This window comes from Thermobia domestica, chromosome 10, assembly GCF_964235325.1.
Source record: "Thermobia domestica chromosome 10, izTheDome1.hap1.1, whole genome shotgun sequence".
Lineage (NCBI taxonomy): Eukaryota > Metazoa > Arthropoda > Insecta > Zygentoma > Lepismatidae > Thermobia > Thermobia domestica.
The window spans coordinates 31,424,624-31,443,034 of NC_137463.1; the positions used below are offsets into that span (position 1 = coordinate 31,424,624).

The 18,411-nt window shown below is 35.4% G+C and overlaps 1 protein-coding gene across 4 annotated transcripts in view; it reads left to right on the forward strand.

The window, feature by feature from the left end:
- The first annotated feature begins 2,787 nt into the window (after positions 1-2,787).
- The window catches only part of LOC145662399 (F-box/WD repeat-containing protein 7-like), a 60,726-nt gene continuing 45,102 nt past the window's right edge, over positions 2,788-18,411 (forward strand). The window contains exons 1-2 of one of the 4 annotated variants that reach the window (XM_081727935.1): positions 2,788-2,938; positions 13,977-14,663. In XM_081727935.1, coding sequence (XP_081584061.1) covers positions 2,825-2,938; positions 13,977-14,663 — 801 coding nt within the window. In that variant the 5' untranslated portion in view covers positions 2,788-2,824. Of the gene's footprint in view, positions 3,460-13,976; positions 14,664-18,411 lie in introns of all 4 variants that reach the window. The other 3 variants (XM_081727937.1, XM_081727936.1, XM_081727939.1) reach the window with 3 other exon arrangements.

The following is an 18,411-nucleotide window of genomic DNA, read 5'->3' on the forward strand; positions in this document are numbered from 1 at the left end:
ATAAAATTTCAAAACCGTTTCGTCGATAAAGAATTTTGAGTTTATGGAATTATCGACCTGTCGAGACTCTCGAAATGTTTGAGACTCTCGAGGTGTTCGAGACACTCGAAGTGATCGACACTATCGAAATGCTCGAGACACTCGAAACTTTCATGGCACTCAAGTATTCGAGACATTCGAAATGTTAGAAACATTCGACGAGTTTGAGACAGTCGAACTGTTCGTGAGTCTCGAATTGTTTGAAAGCAGCAAATACTGAAAGATCTCAGTATGATCGCAGTTTATCGAGTCGTTTGAATATTTTGAAATGTTCAGTATTATTGGAGTGTTAGAAGAAACAATGGAATCGAGGTTATCATAGATGTACATGTACTACATATATGCAGGGCGTTCGTTTTAAAAGATGTCTCTTTTGAAATGAAGTGCAAGAAAAGTTTCTTCCCACAAACTCGATACCCGAACTTTCGATAATACTCGAACTTTCGATAATACCCGAAACTTCGATAATTTCAAATACTCAACGCTTTCGAATAACCGATGACAATTCGATAAATTTTTACTCCCGAAGTTTAATACGTCATCAGCCATATCGAACACCCCTATCCTGTATATGATTAGCAAAAGCGCTTTCGAAATGAAATCCGAAGTTCAATTCCAGGTGGGAGCACGCGTGACTTAGAATTTATATTAAATAATAAGTCTATGCCTTGGTGTTAAAAATGAATTATTGAAATAGTTATTAATTTGATTTAGAAACGATGGAAATCGAATACATCCTTGAATTTCAATGTATCATGCAAACATTTTGCAAGTTAATAAATGTTATAATTATACGAGAAATTAAGCTAGTTAACTTTTTACCTTTATAATACGTAAATTTTGTATCAATTTCAAATCATACTCATCGTATGTTAATGAATATGTCACCGAGTGATTTTTTTTTTTTTTTTTTACAGTCAATTAACAAATTAAATTAGAAGAAACAAATTGAGCAATATTGGTAACATGAATTGTTTTCCACTTTTTGAATGACTACTCTAGCTTCAATTCTTTATAGTGAATAAAATATTTAAAATTAAGTTTAATAATTCTTCATGTAAGACATACGGCGCCTTATGCAGAGTCGTTCTGACGGGTGATTAGTGCCATACTAAAGAGTTTGACTAACATAGCCTATGTTTCCTGCAGTAGTCAGGTCTTTAGTATGGCGTTAATCTTACATCAAAACGACTCTGCATAAGGCCTACTGAGTCTAATTATTTATTTTTCCTATAATCTTTCTATCTGTATCTCCCATCAAAATTTAAAGAATGATTTCAAACTGAAAATTACTTGCGACTCCCAAAGCTTGGGGGAGGGGCTTGTAGGGAGGAGAAGGAAAGCCGGTTTCACTCCCATTGGCGATGTGACTTCCTTCTTATAAAACTCTGTAAGTCACCACTGTGATGAATCAATGTATTTATTTATTTTTTTTTAAATTTTTTTTTTTTGCAATTCTGACCTGACACTACTGGACTACAACCTGTGAGCCAATGTGAATTACGTTGTGTATGTAGTAAAAATTAGGGATGTTCAGGATATCAAGTAGCGAATTGTGGGCGCGTGTTCCAAAAATACGGCCAACTTTGCGCAAGGTTTTGCGTGACTGGTTACTCAGAATACATTTGGCAATAGACCGAAATGGGGATCCATCACGATCATAACTTATTAATGGTTAGCGCTAGAGCAAAAATACCAATGCCATTCAATTTTGCTATTAAAATGACATATCAAATACTGTTGTTTCAATTTAAAACAATTTAAGAAAATTCAAGAGTGTGAATGTCATTGTGATATGTCCTCAAACATTTCTGCATCCTTATTCCCCATTCACATTGTTACTTTGGTTATATTTTGGAGCGTTTACCACTATATTAGGGTATTCCACACTTTAGTGCCACCCTGCATACTCTTCGGGTTCTTTCTCGTTAGCATATGCATTAAAATTTATTATCTGCAGGTGCGAATAAAAAGTATAAATGGAGTTTCATTTCTTAAAATATTATTCAGCTGTTTAGCTCAATTGTTCAGGCGCACGACTTTGGTGTGCGTAGTCCCTGTGTCTATTCTCGGTGTGAGCGCTAAAATTTTCCGGTGTTGGAGACAGTATTTCGATAAACTGAATTAAGAGGTAGAGAACTCCGGTACAGAAATTCAGAGATAATAGTGCCTGGCATCATCCATCTGGCCGGCCATACCTCTTAATGGGCTGTAGCACCGAGAATTGAAACAAAATACTAAACTTCTTGTCGCAAGAACCCATGAAGGACTCAGACCGCGACCATATGGCACATTTCAACCAGTAATGTAATATAATTATCATTGCAATGTAATACGATAAATTTCGAAATGAGCTAACGAGAGTCTTCTTTTCAATAAACAATTATAATTACAGTATTTAGAAGTAACGAACTGTGCTTTATGCCAGAAGTAATGTTAATGGAAGTCGATGTACTGACCACATATCATTGAACTGAAAAGTTGTCTACTAAGGAGTTCAAATTTTTCATCTCTGAGCTTTTCTTTAAACAAAAAAAGAGATCTCCCTCTAAAGGACCTTGATTTTCATAATTATCTCCAAAATGTGAAAATTCAAATAAATTTATGTAATGACACATTATCTATGTTATAATTATTAAAGGCGAAGAATGAAAATATATTTCGAAATCGTACTTTCATATCGTAACTCAAAAACGAATTAGCACATATAATTACATAATTGCTATCTATGTAACATCACGCACGAAATACAAGCTGGGCAAGTCTTTCGCTTGCCGTACAACAGATGGCAGCAAATGGCCGACCACCCGTTACAAACAACTGCTGTGGCATGCAGCATAAAGCATTTCGATTACGTTTGTCTGGTTATGGCAAGTATGGCTGCCTGAAAGGGGATAGGGTTGGTATTGTGTAACAAATTTCAGCTGTTTTTAAACGTTTTTGCATGTGCACTTTATGGAAAGATATTGATTGTGATGTATGATTAAACTATGTGCTTTGTGACAAAGTGGATAATAACATGCAGTAGGCTCGTGGCTGACCTTAGAACAAAAACTAAGTACCAGGTATTATTAAACTCCACTAACCCTCGGGCTTGGGCATGGCGAATAGCACATTGTAATCAAATAAAGTTTGGCTAATAGATTCAGTTAGTGCTACATTTCTTAGCACACGATAGAGCTACCGTAAAGATGTGTTATGGTTCGACGAACAGCTACTTTCGTTCTAAACATGAATGCTTCGTAGTAACCCATGTAGGTTGGTACGTCTTGTCACCTTCGATAACCTGGGACTGGGAGTAGTCGAATTAAAGTTGTATCTTATTGTGCTGTGTCATATTTCGGAGGACACATTCGAAAAAGCGAGTTAAACAGGTTCTGTTACTTGGAATGGATTGCGTAATTTAAAATGGGAGGCTAGGTAAGTACGCTTTAAATTTGATAAGTCTGAAGCTAGCAAAATTTGCTATGAAACAATTCGTCCAATCAAGCTTTCGCATTGTGTACAAAATAATAATAATAATAATAAAAGTGATAAATTTTCATTATAGGTTTACTGCTTCTTGAAAATAATTATCATTGAATTTTATATAAAAAGTATTTCTGTTTGGACGTAAGAACAATATAAGGTTGACTTTGAAAGTAACTGAATATTGTCTCGAATTTGGGACGAATAAATTACAAATCGAATTTGCGTCAATATGTAACTTTTATTAGATAAAAATAGGACCGGAATGAACAATTGAGATGTTAGAATGTATTGCAACTAGTATAATACATTATCAGTAGTTGAATACTTGGGGATGACCGTAATTTATACCTGCATCGTATGAAAGTTTGAAACTCCGTTCTGAGAGAAATATCTAGTTAGGTAGCCCTATAATATTGTTAATTTGATTTTGCAAAATCATTATTAACAGTAGATTGTGACTTTGACAATACCTGTGGCCTCTGTTGGACCTTGGAATGGTTTTCAGTATTTTGTACAAGGAATATTCCAATATAAGAGAATCGTTAAATTTTGATAAATATACCTCTTCGTGAACGTGCGTGGAAATTTTTCTTGGATATAGTATACGTAAAGCCGCGTCAGTTCCCGAAGGAGCTGGACGCTCATACTTTTAGGGATTATTCATTAAGTATCTACGAACTTACCAAGGGGGTAACAAAGCGACTTTGATTTACTTATCGACTGATACGAAAATGAATACAGTAAAGAACATACCTGTACTTTATATCTGCATGTGTAGTGCCCTTGTACTTTATCTATGACTATGTGTGTGTGTGGGGAAGGGGAAGAATTTAACGCATATCGCATGTCTTGTGCACATGGATACTTCTTACTATTGCACTACGTAGAAAATTTATGGTATTTCATGTAGAAGTGGTAATAGAACACAGAAGAAACGCAGATTACGGCGTTCTCAAGTATACTATTACCTTTTTCTTTATTTAATAGGCTTTTCATTATTCTAAGAATTGTCCTGGGCGAGTACGTATTTTAAAATTTTATCATCGGGCTGTACAAAAGTGATTCGCTTGTAAATTGCACATAAGCAGGTTTCTTCAATAATGGTCAGTTGTTATTAACATTTTATTTATAGAACAGCAATACGCTTTAGAAAAGGAAGATCCAAGTATCATATTTGCAAGGTATTAAGAATTAGCATTATAAGCAGAAAAGTAGGAACTAACAATAGCTAGATTCAATTATTATCACGTGTTATTTACAAATTAGGCCTACGTTTTATTTCAATATAGATTGTTCCTTCGGTGCTGCCCTTATTTTAGGTAACCGTAGATATGTAAAATTTACAGAAGAAATATCGAATGTCTTACAGGAAGAAATAAAACACGTAAGGCGTCTAGTAACATAATTCCTGCAGTATGTTACATCTAGTCTCGCTTACGTGTATACCCACAGTTACTGACGCGCCTGCGCCCTATCAACGCGCCCCACGTGGGCCACCAGCTTCGACCTACGCTTACTCAGTTACAATTCGTGCTTGTTAGTGGCAACCTAGGACATGCTGGTTTGCGTTCCACTGTCGATTTTATAGGATAGCTGTGTCCGCTGTAACCCATAATTGTTGAACCCTTCTAAAGTGAATTCGCAACCAGGAATGCATTTCGTGAACAAAGGACTCCATAAGTCGTGAATTCATGTATGGTAGGCTAAACTAGGGTAGTATCATTCTTTCTCTGCACTCTTCGCAAAAACACACATAATGTATAGTAAAGAAGCTACGGTACTTAATAGTCAAAATGTAATTTGTGAAATGTACGTGTAATTTAATTTGTTTGAATATATGTATGTTAGTTGCTAGTTTTTAATACGTTCATGTTTTTTAGTCGTCATCTAGGTAATAGCGTTCTGGGTGTTTCGTGTTCCGTTTTCTTTCCAACAGTGCCGGTATATCAGTTAATTTTGAATGATCAATTCAACGATCGATCGTATTGTTTCTTGGGTGGGAGCACAGAGGTTCAGTAGTAGAGCGCTAACGTCTACTGCAAGGGGTCCTTAGTTCAACCGCACGCCATATTAACAGTTGGTATCATGTCCAGTTTTCTTGGTATTTTTCAGTTTCTTCGTACTTTAACTGAATATTTCTTTGTTCCCTGGGAATGTCATCATCATCATCATTTTTATTACTGTGTCAACCAGGCCCGTATTTATATATTCTGCGCCCCTGTGCTCTAAATAATTTGCCGCCCTTCCGAAAACGACCAATATTAGAATTGAATTCACAGTTTTTGGGGTTACTGAGATGAATAGTGACGCATTTAATCCAATTCAACTTCAAGGTCATACTCCACTCCCCAGGGAGGGAGCGAGGTTTTATAAGTAATCGAAAGCGATATATGTTAGTGTTGAATTCATAGTTTTCGAGGTTGCTAAGTTTAACGGTATCAGTTTTCATGATACTCAAGTTTTATCCTCACCCCTTGGGATGAGAGTGGGAGAGGATAATTTTTTTTTAGAAATAATCAGATAAGGTAGCTAGTGAGTAATTACTGTGATTAGAGCGAATTAAACATATGAACATATTTTCTGGTGCTTGCGCCTGATTCTACGGGTTGCTAGTTTTGAATATTACTGTATTGTGAATCTTAAAAGAAAATCCAGAATTTTGCCGCCCTGTGCTCAAGCACAGAATAGCACTTACCTAAATACGGGCCTGGTATCAACGGATCCTTTACTTTTGCATGTCCTATTGCAGGTATTTTAAGGGGGCGAAACTTGTATAGGTAAGGATCCTATGACCGATAAAAATAATGCTGATACGTTCAAATAGAGAAAAAGAAGGGTATTTTTTAGGTTCTCCTCCAAATCAATTGGTAGTGACACTGGCTCACTTAGTAGTGATTACGTTTCGTTATTTGTAAATGTGATGTATTTATGACTAGTAATGCAGTGTGAACTTTTGAAATAAAAACCATAAAACACGAACCAACTTGTGCTAGAGGCCACCAAAAGCACGAATGTTATCTAACCGAGTCAGAGCAGAAGCGTAGCTGCGGGGGTCCGAGTGGTACCGAAAGGGTGCGTCTGTAGAGCGCAGGCGCGTCAGCGACGCATGTGACGGAGTACGCATAAACGACTCATTATAAGTCACATTACTTTAAAAATAATTAAAGTAATAAACACAAGGTAAGCCAGTTTATATATCAATATGTGTCCTATAGCTTCTATGATAGGTACTTCGAATGTAGCGTTGCCAGTTTGGGTCGTTCTGCTTCAGAAGGTAGCACTGGAATGCAATTGTGTCCAATAATGGTCATTAGAATTTAGGTTTGTGTATGGTTCGATTCAGGCAGAGCTTAGCTGGACGACTCACGTGGCAGCGGTGGGGTGCTGCTGTAGGAGCAGGCGCGTCAACGGTGGTGCGTGAGGGAAATTCCGTCTATTTGATCCTTTTCTACTGTGGCGATTTGGTTAAATGTAAGTGTGCCAGTTTATCTGTCTGCGTAAGGATACTTAATGGCGAAGCTAATGTAAATTAGAACCAATTCTTTTTTTATCACCTAAACTTACACATAAAAGAACGTCTTACGTAGATGCAGCATTTAATGAACAATCTAAAAACGATAGTGTTCTTTATGTTAATCATTGTGATTTGACTTCTAGTAATCAGGCGCATAATTGTGGAATGTGCTAGTTTTGGATAATTTGTACTTTAAATCATATCGTGGGCTCTGAACTAAACCCACGGAATATGCATTTTTAGGTTTTCATCTGATTGTAGTTTCTGGGTAAACTTTTGGTGCTTTACCACATACTACAGGCAGCATAATCTTAAATCAGTATACTTCTTTTAAACAAATTGTGATTTCGAAGGGCTGATTCTAGATTTTTGTCTTTCTTCAGTAAACTGTTAATTTTAAAATTAATATTGTCAAATATGCTACTGTGTTGCGTGTCTGCAAAAGACTTAACTGTCCTTCTAAACTCGTGAACCATCTCTTATAATATTACCGTATTCGGCTACTATATCTAGCAGTAGTTCAAACGTGCGCTTATCGTACGTTTTGTTATATGTGCATTCTCACTTTATTTATTTTTCTCTTTTTGAATACGGAAAATTATACCTTCTTGTATTCCGTAATTCATAATAAACGTTCCAATGTTTCTGATAAATACACGAGTAACCTCAAACGAAAGAAAACTCTTTGAGCGACATTTATGAAATTCGCTGGTCATTCCAAGATACTTATGTTGTGAGACCAAAAGAAATATTAACACTAGTCGAAAGGAACATTTAAGAGAGTCAAGAGAAAATAAGGAAGCGGTTTCGGGATTCTCAATATATATATATATATATATATATATATATATATATATATATATATATATATTAATGGGAGACATAGTTTTTACACCGTGCAACGTAAATAATAGAAAGGAACATTTAAAATAACTATTTCATTAGCACAAGAAAACGAAAACTTAATATTGAAAAAGAAAACTTGTACTGGGAATGGGATAACAATGTTACGAGCAACAGAAATTAATTAGTACGGTATATGTTTATACATACATTCTTTCTCCGAGATATTTTTTTTTTTTTTTTAATATGGTCGTAGATACACAGTTTTACAAGGTCAATATTAACATAGTTATATTACATCTTAATTTCAGTACACTGTAAGTTTTTCTTACTCAAATTTCTGTCCACATGTTTTGTATGACTATGTGTAACTATAATCCCCAACACAATAATCACCCAACTGAAAACTTGACCATAGACGATTCAACAACTACTTGTCACCTTTACCGGAACGTGCCTTTTAAGGAATCGACATTGCTTTTAGAACTACGTATTTGGTAGCTTCCTTGCACTGAAGAAACAATTTGAACTGAGTTTTCTTTTTCTTGGCTACGAATGCTGTTTTTTACTGTAGAAATCTGTACAATTATGCATTCAAATCTTGGAGATAAAAATAAAAGTCCACATTGTGTATCTGTGAAAAGAAAGAAAGGGGGGAGGAGGGAGTACAATATTATTACCATACTCAAGCTATATATTTTATATCTATATCAACGCTTTACCCGTGAATTTAGTGCATTTTTAGGTAATTTTGTGTGGTGTTCCGTAGTGTTTGACCCTCCTAGTACATATGTGAAATATTTTTGTTTGGATCTTTGGTTCCCGAGTTATTGTTAATCAAAATTGCAATTTGGACCTAGTGAAATTTAAGTGAAGAATTTCTCTAATTGCTGCTTACAACAAAAATATATGGAACAAGCCCATTAAAAAAAAAATAAATAAATAAAAATTGCGTAGTCTTACTATTAGTGTGTATCAGGCCAATTATTACTTTATTCTCAAAAGTATTGAGCCTTTTGCGCACTAGGTGGTGTTAGTGTTCCACAACTTAAGTGTATGAGTCACAGCGTGTCAGGTCTCCAGGTCTAACGTCATTTGACAGCTAACAATTGGAGGTATTAGACGTGCAAGGAGTGTTTGAATTCTTATAATTAGACGTAAGGCGTTGCGCCGTGAAGTTGAGTGAGCTTTCCACAAAATAGCAATTTTTTACAATTTTATTTCGACAAAAGCGCAAGTGGTCCACAGTGCCGCGAATAAATTTTTGCTATTTATGGACAAGATACGTTATCAAAACCAACAGCCAAAGGGTGGTTCAGCTGCTTTCGATCTGGAAATTATTATCCAACCACGGAAGTAGTGGATAATAATCTGTCAATAATCGAGCAAGACTGACATATAACTATTCGTGAAATCGCCAATGTTCTAAACATCCGTAACCAAACCGTGTTGAACCATTTGGCGGAAGCTGGCTACGGAAAGAAGCTCGAAATTGGGTGCCACATGATTTGACTCAAAAGCATTTACTAGATTTTCTGCGAATCCCACTGCGACTGGAACAACAAATTCGAGCCGTTTCTGTAGCAGTTGATCATAAGTAATGGAAAGTGAATAAGCTATGAACCTAATTCGATACAAGCTTCCACCAAGTTGTTTCTTTTGGGGGATAATCACTGAGTGCGTGGTTTTTCTCGGGGTTATCCCGTTTTCTTTTATTTTCGTCATTCCACCATTATCTATCTCATTGTCACTGTTTTCCTTATCCTCGATGCATAATATGCATATGGAACGTTATAATAAATAAATCGAAGTGAGAAGCAGCTGCGTCGCAAAACTAACAGTGACGCTTAGGAAGAATAAGCTGTGTATTTTGTATGATTAGAAGGGCATTGTGCATCATAGGCCGATAGACTTGTACTGTCGAGAATTAGCGCAAGTGCACCTAGCAAGTCAAAAGAAACGGTCGGGGCTGGTCTGCAGGAGTGGTGTCGTATATCACATTAACAACACCAGACCACATGCATCTTTTAACAACCTGTTAAAATTGAGAGAAGTTGACTGGGAGGTTTTAATGCATCCACCGTATAGCCCGGACCTGGTACTGTCAGACAATTGTATGTTTCGGTTTGTGCAGAACTCTCTCAATGCAGTTGAGTTTGTTTCAAAACAAGCCTGTGCAAACCGGGCATTTTTTTCAACCATGCAGGTTCTATAATGACAGGACTATGATGTCGACGGAGAAATGGCAGATAACCAAACAAAATGGTGTATATGTGGTTTCATAATGTTGTTTTCAAATCTCAAATCAATTCTCAATTTTGACCACCAAAGGCTCAATACTTTTTAGACAACCTAATGTTTCGACATCTATAAGGAAAACCTCCAGTGTCCTCATCAAAGCACCTATCTCCTAAAAGTGGCTCAAGTTCCACTCATGTATTCGAGTATTTGAATTATTCTTCCATATATTGAAGTGAAACACCTTTAAAACGCTGAAGAAATAAAGAAATAAAATACCCAGGCTTAACTATCACTGAATTGAACACTTGTACTTAAGCTAATCATAAACAAAATAAATAAATAAATATATAGATATTTTCCTCCGGATAAATATATCTTCTAAATTCCGGAATTTTTCCGAAATTCGGAAACTGAAATTTCCGCTTCCAGAAAATGTTGGCCATCTCTAATATATATATTTCCACAATATATGAAGTGAAGTGAAGAGCTAGTGGGGAAGGGTGAAGAGTAAGTACTTAAAGTCCTTGTTAGCTTTTCAGAGTACAGTCACTTTTAAAATTGGATTTTCTCTGTTTAGTCTTCTGAAATTTAAGGTTAATCAGCTCAAATCGATTTCAACAAAGGTTTTTGCGACTTGAAGATAATGTGCGTTAGTTTAAGATAGGAAAACTACTCGAATGAGCTAATTCGATAAATTATAGATTAAAGAAATTAAATTGTACGAAAGCAGTTTTTAACTTACGCGTAATTAATCAGTTTCTAGTTTCGAGATTCTCTCTGCTGACAAAGGAGGATTACGATTTCTGAATTGGAACTAGCATAAACGAAATTCCTAACGACAAAAGATTATATTTAAAATATTTTACGTTTATAATCTCTCTCACCGAACGAAAAGAATGGGAGCCAACCGAATTTAGTAGCCGGTTTAGTAGCTAGCGCGTGTGTCTTCGGTACATAATGTTCCGAGTTCGATTCCCGGTGGGAGAGTATTGAACTCACTATGATAGTTCGGATTCCGCCTTGAATTTTAGGTTCACAGTTCTTACAGTCTCGGTACTAAACAGAGACTAAAAATTTCAACAAAGAAATGGACGTTTTACAGCTCTTAAATATCATCAATCATCCGCCTCCTTTAACATATTGCTACCGTATATTTGTTGGATCTAAAACGTAGAAATTTCATTTCACTCCTAATACAGTTAAATATATATATATTTTCTTTTTTATGTTCGAATCTTAGGATCAAAAATTGTTGAACGAGTCCCGGAAAGACCAGTTGAGACCTTATACTCCAAAGTCAATCCGAGGGAAGAAGTCTGAGATGATCAATCGAATATATATTTGGAAAGGCAAACTTGAAAATGAGAGAGAGGAAGAGTAATCGAAAATAACCATGAATATACAGCCTTGGCCAAAAGTATTGAGCACCCAGGATAACTTTGTAGTTCGGGAAGAATATCAAATGTAACGAAATTGAAACGTGTGTAGGTTTATTATGCAGGAAAAAAAAAAATCAATATTTACTGGTCTTACCCTTTGCTTTAATTATAGGAGAAATTCGTTTTGGTAGAGAGCCCACAAATTACAATATTCGGGACATATAGCATTCCACTCTTGGCGCTAGCGATCCTTTAACTATTCTTTGGAAATAATTGTGGCGGCTGATGACTGCTTCTTCCTATTTTTTAACGACTCTCTCGCTGTTTGTCGGTTGTCACGGTCTGTTGTGATTCGTTTGCGCCCGGTCTTGGGCCTATTAACATGTGATCCGGTTATCGCGAATCGCTCAATAGCATATTGGACAGATCGGCGCGAATATTTCACAGTTTTCGAAGTATGTGCCTGCGATTTTCCTTGCTCGTGCAAAAATTGTATCTGCACACGTTTTTCTACACTAAATTCGTTTCCTTTTGGCATATTGAAACAGTATCACTAAATGTCACAAATCGAAACATCAAAAGCACACTAGATCACAGGATGTGTCTACAATGAGCGAAAGTAGAGACCTGAAATATAAATGGAAAAGTTTCAAAATTACACGTTTTATTACACCAGTATTTTATTCGTAGCTTTGGCGTGGACCATTGTTTTTTCCCTTTTTGAGATGCTGACAAAAAACTTCCTAACCAACAGGGTTGATGGTTCTCGCACATCTGCAAAATTTATAGGGTGCTCAGTACTTTTGGCCAGAGCTGTAATATTTTGGAAGTAGAAGAATTATTTACAGATGAAGCGATCGTTTGTAGTTTTTCCTTCCCGCTTATCTTATTATTCTGTTGTAAATAAAATAAAAAAAAATGAAGGAAAGAAAAAACCTGCCCGCAGAATATGCTCATTCACTAGAAGAATGTTTTATAGTCCTTTCATTACTAACAATTCTGTCTTACCGAGTGGACTAGGTTTTGCTGTGCAAGTAGAATTGAGAATAAAGGTTTATTTTACAGTTCCTTAACTCGCTAACCTTCTCACATATCTGTACTGTGGGTTGGTCAGTTGTGGTCAGTCTCCGAGCAGAAAATTCTGATTCACTCTTTTCTTTCTTCTGAAAACATGTAATTGATAAAATAAGAAATTGAAAGAACAAAATCTCAATATAATGATACATATTTTAAAAAGTACAGTCATGTAGAAACAAGCACACCACAGCTTTCAGTAGTAGTAGCACAAACTTGCAGTCACGGGTCACTGCTCACTGATATTTCGTAATATTTTGACAATTAACGTATGTCTCACCCAGTTTTTAAATCTGCAAAATGAGAGTCATTTCAAATATGTAATTTCCGCTTCTGAAGTTCATTCGTGTGGACAGTAATATTACAAAAAATAAAAAAATTAATAAATAAATAAATAAAATTAAAAGATGTATACTCTCCTTAGATCCACAGGTATAGAACGTGATGCATAGGTTTAGAAGAAAGGTTTCAACATGACAATTTGTACTCTTTCATGTAGTTTTACTAGTGCATAGATAGGAAGAGGTGGGTTTTTGTTTATTTAATGTGACTGCATAGGAAGTAGTGTACTTAAGGAGAGACCTGCATGTCAGATATTACTTAGAAGGTAAAAAAAAGTTTGGATTTTTGACACTTGAAACGTAGTCACACTGTTTCTGATCAAGAGGTTGCTTAACTGAAACACAACGTACACTGTCGGTTAAGTTCTGTTATGCTTAGCCTTTCGATGCCATGGAAACTCATGCACGCAAATCGATAATAATGTTTACTTAAAATGTGAATCTTGTGTACTTTTAAAACTCAGAAAAAAATATATGTATCTCCAAAGATCACCCTTTGTTTGCAGGGTGGCAGTGAGCGGTTTAACAAAACTTTTACCAATGTCTGATTTCTGTTATAGGAAACTTGAATAACGACGTTCATTTTCGAGTGTGGATAAATTGTGTCTTTCGTTCTGTAACTTCAACCATTTACAATATCGGCGTTCTCTTTAACTTTCAGATGTTTCAACAGTTATTGGTATAAAAATATGCCTCCTCGTATTCTATAAATTTAAATTTGAGGGTCATGGTTACGTTTCGAAATTTTTTTCCCGTTTTAAATAAAACTACGAGTAAATTGCTACCTTGAAAGTAGGAAGTTTTATACTTAAAACACACTGATTTAGTAGTTTTTAATATCATTTATTGCAGAATTTTGAGTCCCCGAGGGTCAGAACGTAATAAGCTGTGCCGAGCTGGGAGAATAAACCTGGGTCTTCGTAATGTAATGTAATGCAATTTTGTAGATACTAGTTGGCTTAATTGTTTTTTGTGTTTTATATTTATGCATAGTGAATAGCCTTTTTAAGTTAAAGCAAAATCTCCGTACAAAGGGTAAACTCATCTAAAATCAATGATATTTGTTTGTTACAGGAGAGGGGACCTGTAGTTTTGAGAATGGCTGCATCATGCTCTTCAGACACGTCCAAAAATACCAAGACTGAATGTTCCCAAAGAAAAAGTACCAGCCCCAGTAGAACTTCTTCTGAAGCTCCTCAGAACAATAGTGCTGCTAGTGACAATGAGGGCAACACGACGTGTGAAGCCGAAACCGCTGACGTGGTGGTGATGTGCTCGGATGATCTCTTAGTGTCTGAAGATGCTCCGAAGATGGTAGTTTACGGAGGTTCAGGACAGGCAGGACCTAGCCACGAGAATCTTGAAGAACTTTCAGAGAACTTAGAGTGTGAGGTGGGTTGTGATGTGAGTAACGAAGGGGTCAGTGAGGTTTGTGACTCGAGGTCGTCCCTCAATGAGGGCATTTATGAGGACGGACTTTACGATGTGCTCCCAGCCGAGGCTCATGAGGATCTAGCACATCGGGACAAAAATTTGATCAAGTGTTTCGGTCTGGAAGATAATCTCGGAGATTTTGGTGATGAGCCGGAACAGGAGGAAGAAGAGGAGGAGGAATTGGACAATGAGGAGGGTGAGGAAGAGGTAGATGAAGAAGGCGAGCGTAGTGCAGATGAAGGCGAGTGTGATCTTGATCTAGTGAGGACCCTTGAAGGTGATGGTAGTGCTGGAGAAACTGGAAGTGCCATAAACCCCAGGTCTTGGGTAAGTATTGTTTCTTAAGTAAAAGGTTACATTACCTACGAATTGAGATATTAAAACGCTGATTTTAGTAAGGTACTTCAAGTAAATTAAGGCGAAAGTGAGGTACTCTGTAATTTCAATCGCCTCTACTGGAGTCTCTAGTTAGTATTTGGTAAAGTTAAAAGTTAAGAATAATTAACATACTTAAAATACTAGAATTACAAAACATACGTTTATATGTGGACAAAATCTAATAATTTCTTGATTTGATTCTGTAAATATTTATCCAACTTGCCCAGTTGTATTTACATTATTGATTGTAAACACAAGCTTAAATTAAAATGATTGTTTTTACTGTTGTACTGTCTGCATCCTTAGTATTTGTGTTGGTAAGCCTTGTAACTAAACAACTGGACACAGTTGTATAATTTATATGTAACTCTTTTTGAGATTGAATATTACAAAGCTGTTCATGGTAATATCTCAATTCTTATCCGGCTGAGACCTTTATTTTCGGAATCACATTGAGTAAAATAAGCCTTTATTTGTTTTATTTTTATTTTTTTAAATCGAATAAATGTCTAGACAAACTTACAAACGTAATGTGGCGTCTTTCTTTGTTCTGATTTTTATGTTGCGTTTAGTATGCCAATATTCGTGCTATTGCTTTCATATTGTATTTCATAAACTCAGAATGAGAATCTTGTCTACTGAGTAATGTTTAAAATACAGTTAATCTTTTTCCGTATTAATGGACGGTTTAAAACTTGTTTTAAAGGTACACTTTTGTGAGATTTTTAGTAGCTTTGAAATCAAGCTCCAAACCTCCGTAATACAGGAAGGGCTGTAACTAGTCCCACTCATTATTTTGTAGACCACATTCTCATCTATAGTTCATGAAATAAAATTAAATACAATTCCACGTTAATGGCATGAGAAAACTTAACATAAAGATCAAGAGTTGAAACACACTAGGAATTTAGAAGAAGGAAATGCAGTCACATCAGGTTTTGCCTAAACATTGGTTTGCTAACAATCAGAGCTTACGAATCATCTGTTCTACCTAAAGCAACTTTGCAAATAGAAAGCACATTTCCACATCTACAGAAAAAATCCAGGACTCTCATAGGAACAAAGGGAAATTTAAATGAAGATTGGGACCAGGGTGGAAAAAAATCATGATTTTTTAAAAAAAAATCATTTTTGTTGATTTTTTTGATTTAAATCAAATCTTTCTCCTCGTATAATACAAGTCGCGAACTGAAGAAAAAGCATTAGGAATTAGTATTAAATGCTAATTATGCCATTTAAGTGAAAATATTGGGGTTGAATTTTGAATTATCCCCAGTCGTTAACCTATATCAATCCCAAGCAATGTTTCTTAGCCCTTTTAAATTATGGCTCTTTTTAAAGGTAAATTATAGACTTTCAGTCAAGCAGCTACAGCATCATCCCTATTTATCCTAGGATCATGGTACATACATCACTCTCTTTAGAATAAAACAGCTTTTGAAGCGGTAACATTCACATTTCCCTATCATGTCCCTGAAGCGGGAAATTTTGCGAGTAATCGGCATTTCTTTTTACTTTTTCTTTTAAATTTTGATCCCCTCTGGATTCCCCAGTATCAACGCACAGATCTCAAAATCAACTGGGAAGTACTAAGGGTGTACTAAATGTGTGTACAAAATTTCAAGCTTCTATCTTGAGTGGTAAGGGTGAGGAAATTATTTAACAGTGAGCTAAGAACATTCCCATAATGCCCCAGATGACCCGGATGTAATATAAAAATTTCCTCAGACATCCCTATTTATCCTAGGATCATGATTTGTACATTATTCTCTTCAGAATAAAACAAATTTTCAAACGGTACCCTTCAAAAGTTTCCATCATGTATCTGGGGCGGGTAAGCCACGAAAAAAGGAATTTTCTGTTAAAAATATCTTTTTCAATTTTTTTATTTTTTATTTTATTTATTTATTTTTACCTCTGTGGACCCCTTTGCCTGTTTTAAGGCAGAGATCTGAAACAAATCTGAAAAATACTGAGAGGTGCACTGAGTAGATGTGCAAAATTTCAGTCTTGTATGTGCAAAAGTATTCTAAGCCTACGAAAAATAATATTCCCCAAATACCCCAGATTCCCGTATAAAACAGGATGTCAGGTAACAGTTTCCTGAGACATCCCTATTTATCCTAGGAGCATAGTACGTACATCATTTTCTTCAGAATAGAACAGCTTTTCAAACGGTACCATTCATATGCCTCCATCTAAGGCGGGAAAATCACGAAAAAAGCTATTTTTGTTAAAAATATCCTTTTTAAAAACATGTTTGCCCCTCTGGACCCAGCTGTTTCCACGCAGAGATCTGAAAATTATTAAGGGATGCACTGAACGAGTGTGCAAAATTTCAGTCTTCTGAATGCAAAATGTAACCTGCTCAAAAATAATATGCTTAACAAAAAATATCTTGAAATTTATGACGTCATCACACACTATGCCTCAACGCAGAAAGGCGTGAAAGCATATGTAACGTGTTCTAAAATGCCTCTAGTCTTGAAGAAAACGAAGTAAAAAGCCTTATTGGTACTTTTTTAATCGAATAATGACGATTCTACCTGATCACCTAAAAATAGGTGATATCATTTAAAAGGCTAGGAATTAAGGAAAAAGTACAACAACGTTTATCAAAATGACACTTTTTTCACAAAAGTTACTGATATTTGGCAGGGGCCTATTTTTAAAAACTCAGAACTAGCTTGCGGCATGAAATACATAAAATTCGCTTAAAATTATAAAATTAACAAAATTTTTTTGGGGGGCGGGAGGGGATAGGACCCCTCTAAATACGCCCTATTATCTGGGAACAAACAAACACAGACACGCACAAAAAAAGAATTCTCGTCTTAAATGTCGATGGTGATTTCCCCGTTGAAATAGTTAACGATTTTAAATCCCAAACCCAATGTTACGAAAAGAAGAAAGCAGGATTGCTCCCTTACCTGTTCAAAACGGGATTTTCCCTAATCATCCTCTGCATGACACTTGTTTTCATACTATACTGTACATTTGAGTCTCATTGTATTATGATTATTAACTTCCATAATCGAAATAACAGAACAGAAACGGGATTTTACTTATTTTCACTTTAAATTAATTTATTTTGGAATTTGATTTAAATCAACGATTTTTATTTAAAAAATCAAGTGATTTAAATCTCGATTTAAATCAGACTGATTTAAATCAATCCACCCTGATTGGGACATTGCTGTAAATGGCTTTCTAATAAAAATTAAACTTCATAATTTTCCATTTCAATACCAGCATAATGTAATTATGCCACATTATTGAATCACATGTGTTACCAACACTCAAGATGATGATCGATAGAAAATGCAACAAAAACATTCTTTTCTTTCGACTTCATGTATAGTCAATAATGTGAGTAACAATGTGCGAGTTTTTATATAAATATTTTTGCAATCAAATCAAGAAATTGTTGAATTTAGTTAATATAGAAACTTATCCTTCGTAATTCTAGGTGTTGCAAATAATTTTTAATTTTAACCAATAAATGTGATTGTTTTAAGCTTATTTTTAAATATAGAATACCTTATAAGTTAATAACATGTGAATATTAATAACATATTTAATAGTTTAATATTGTAATGGAGACAGTGAAATTTTTAAGCAAAATTCAAAATTAGGGACATTTAAAAAGGTTAATGGTAAATATAGATTTAAAATCTTCCTTGCCCTTGATTTCAAA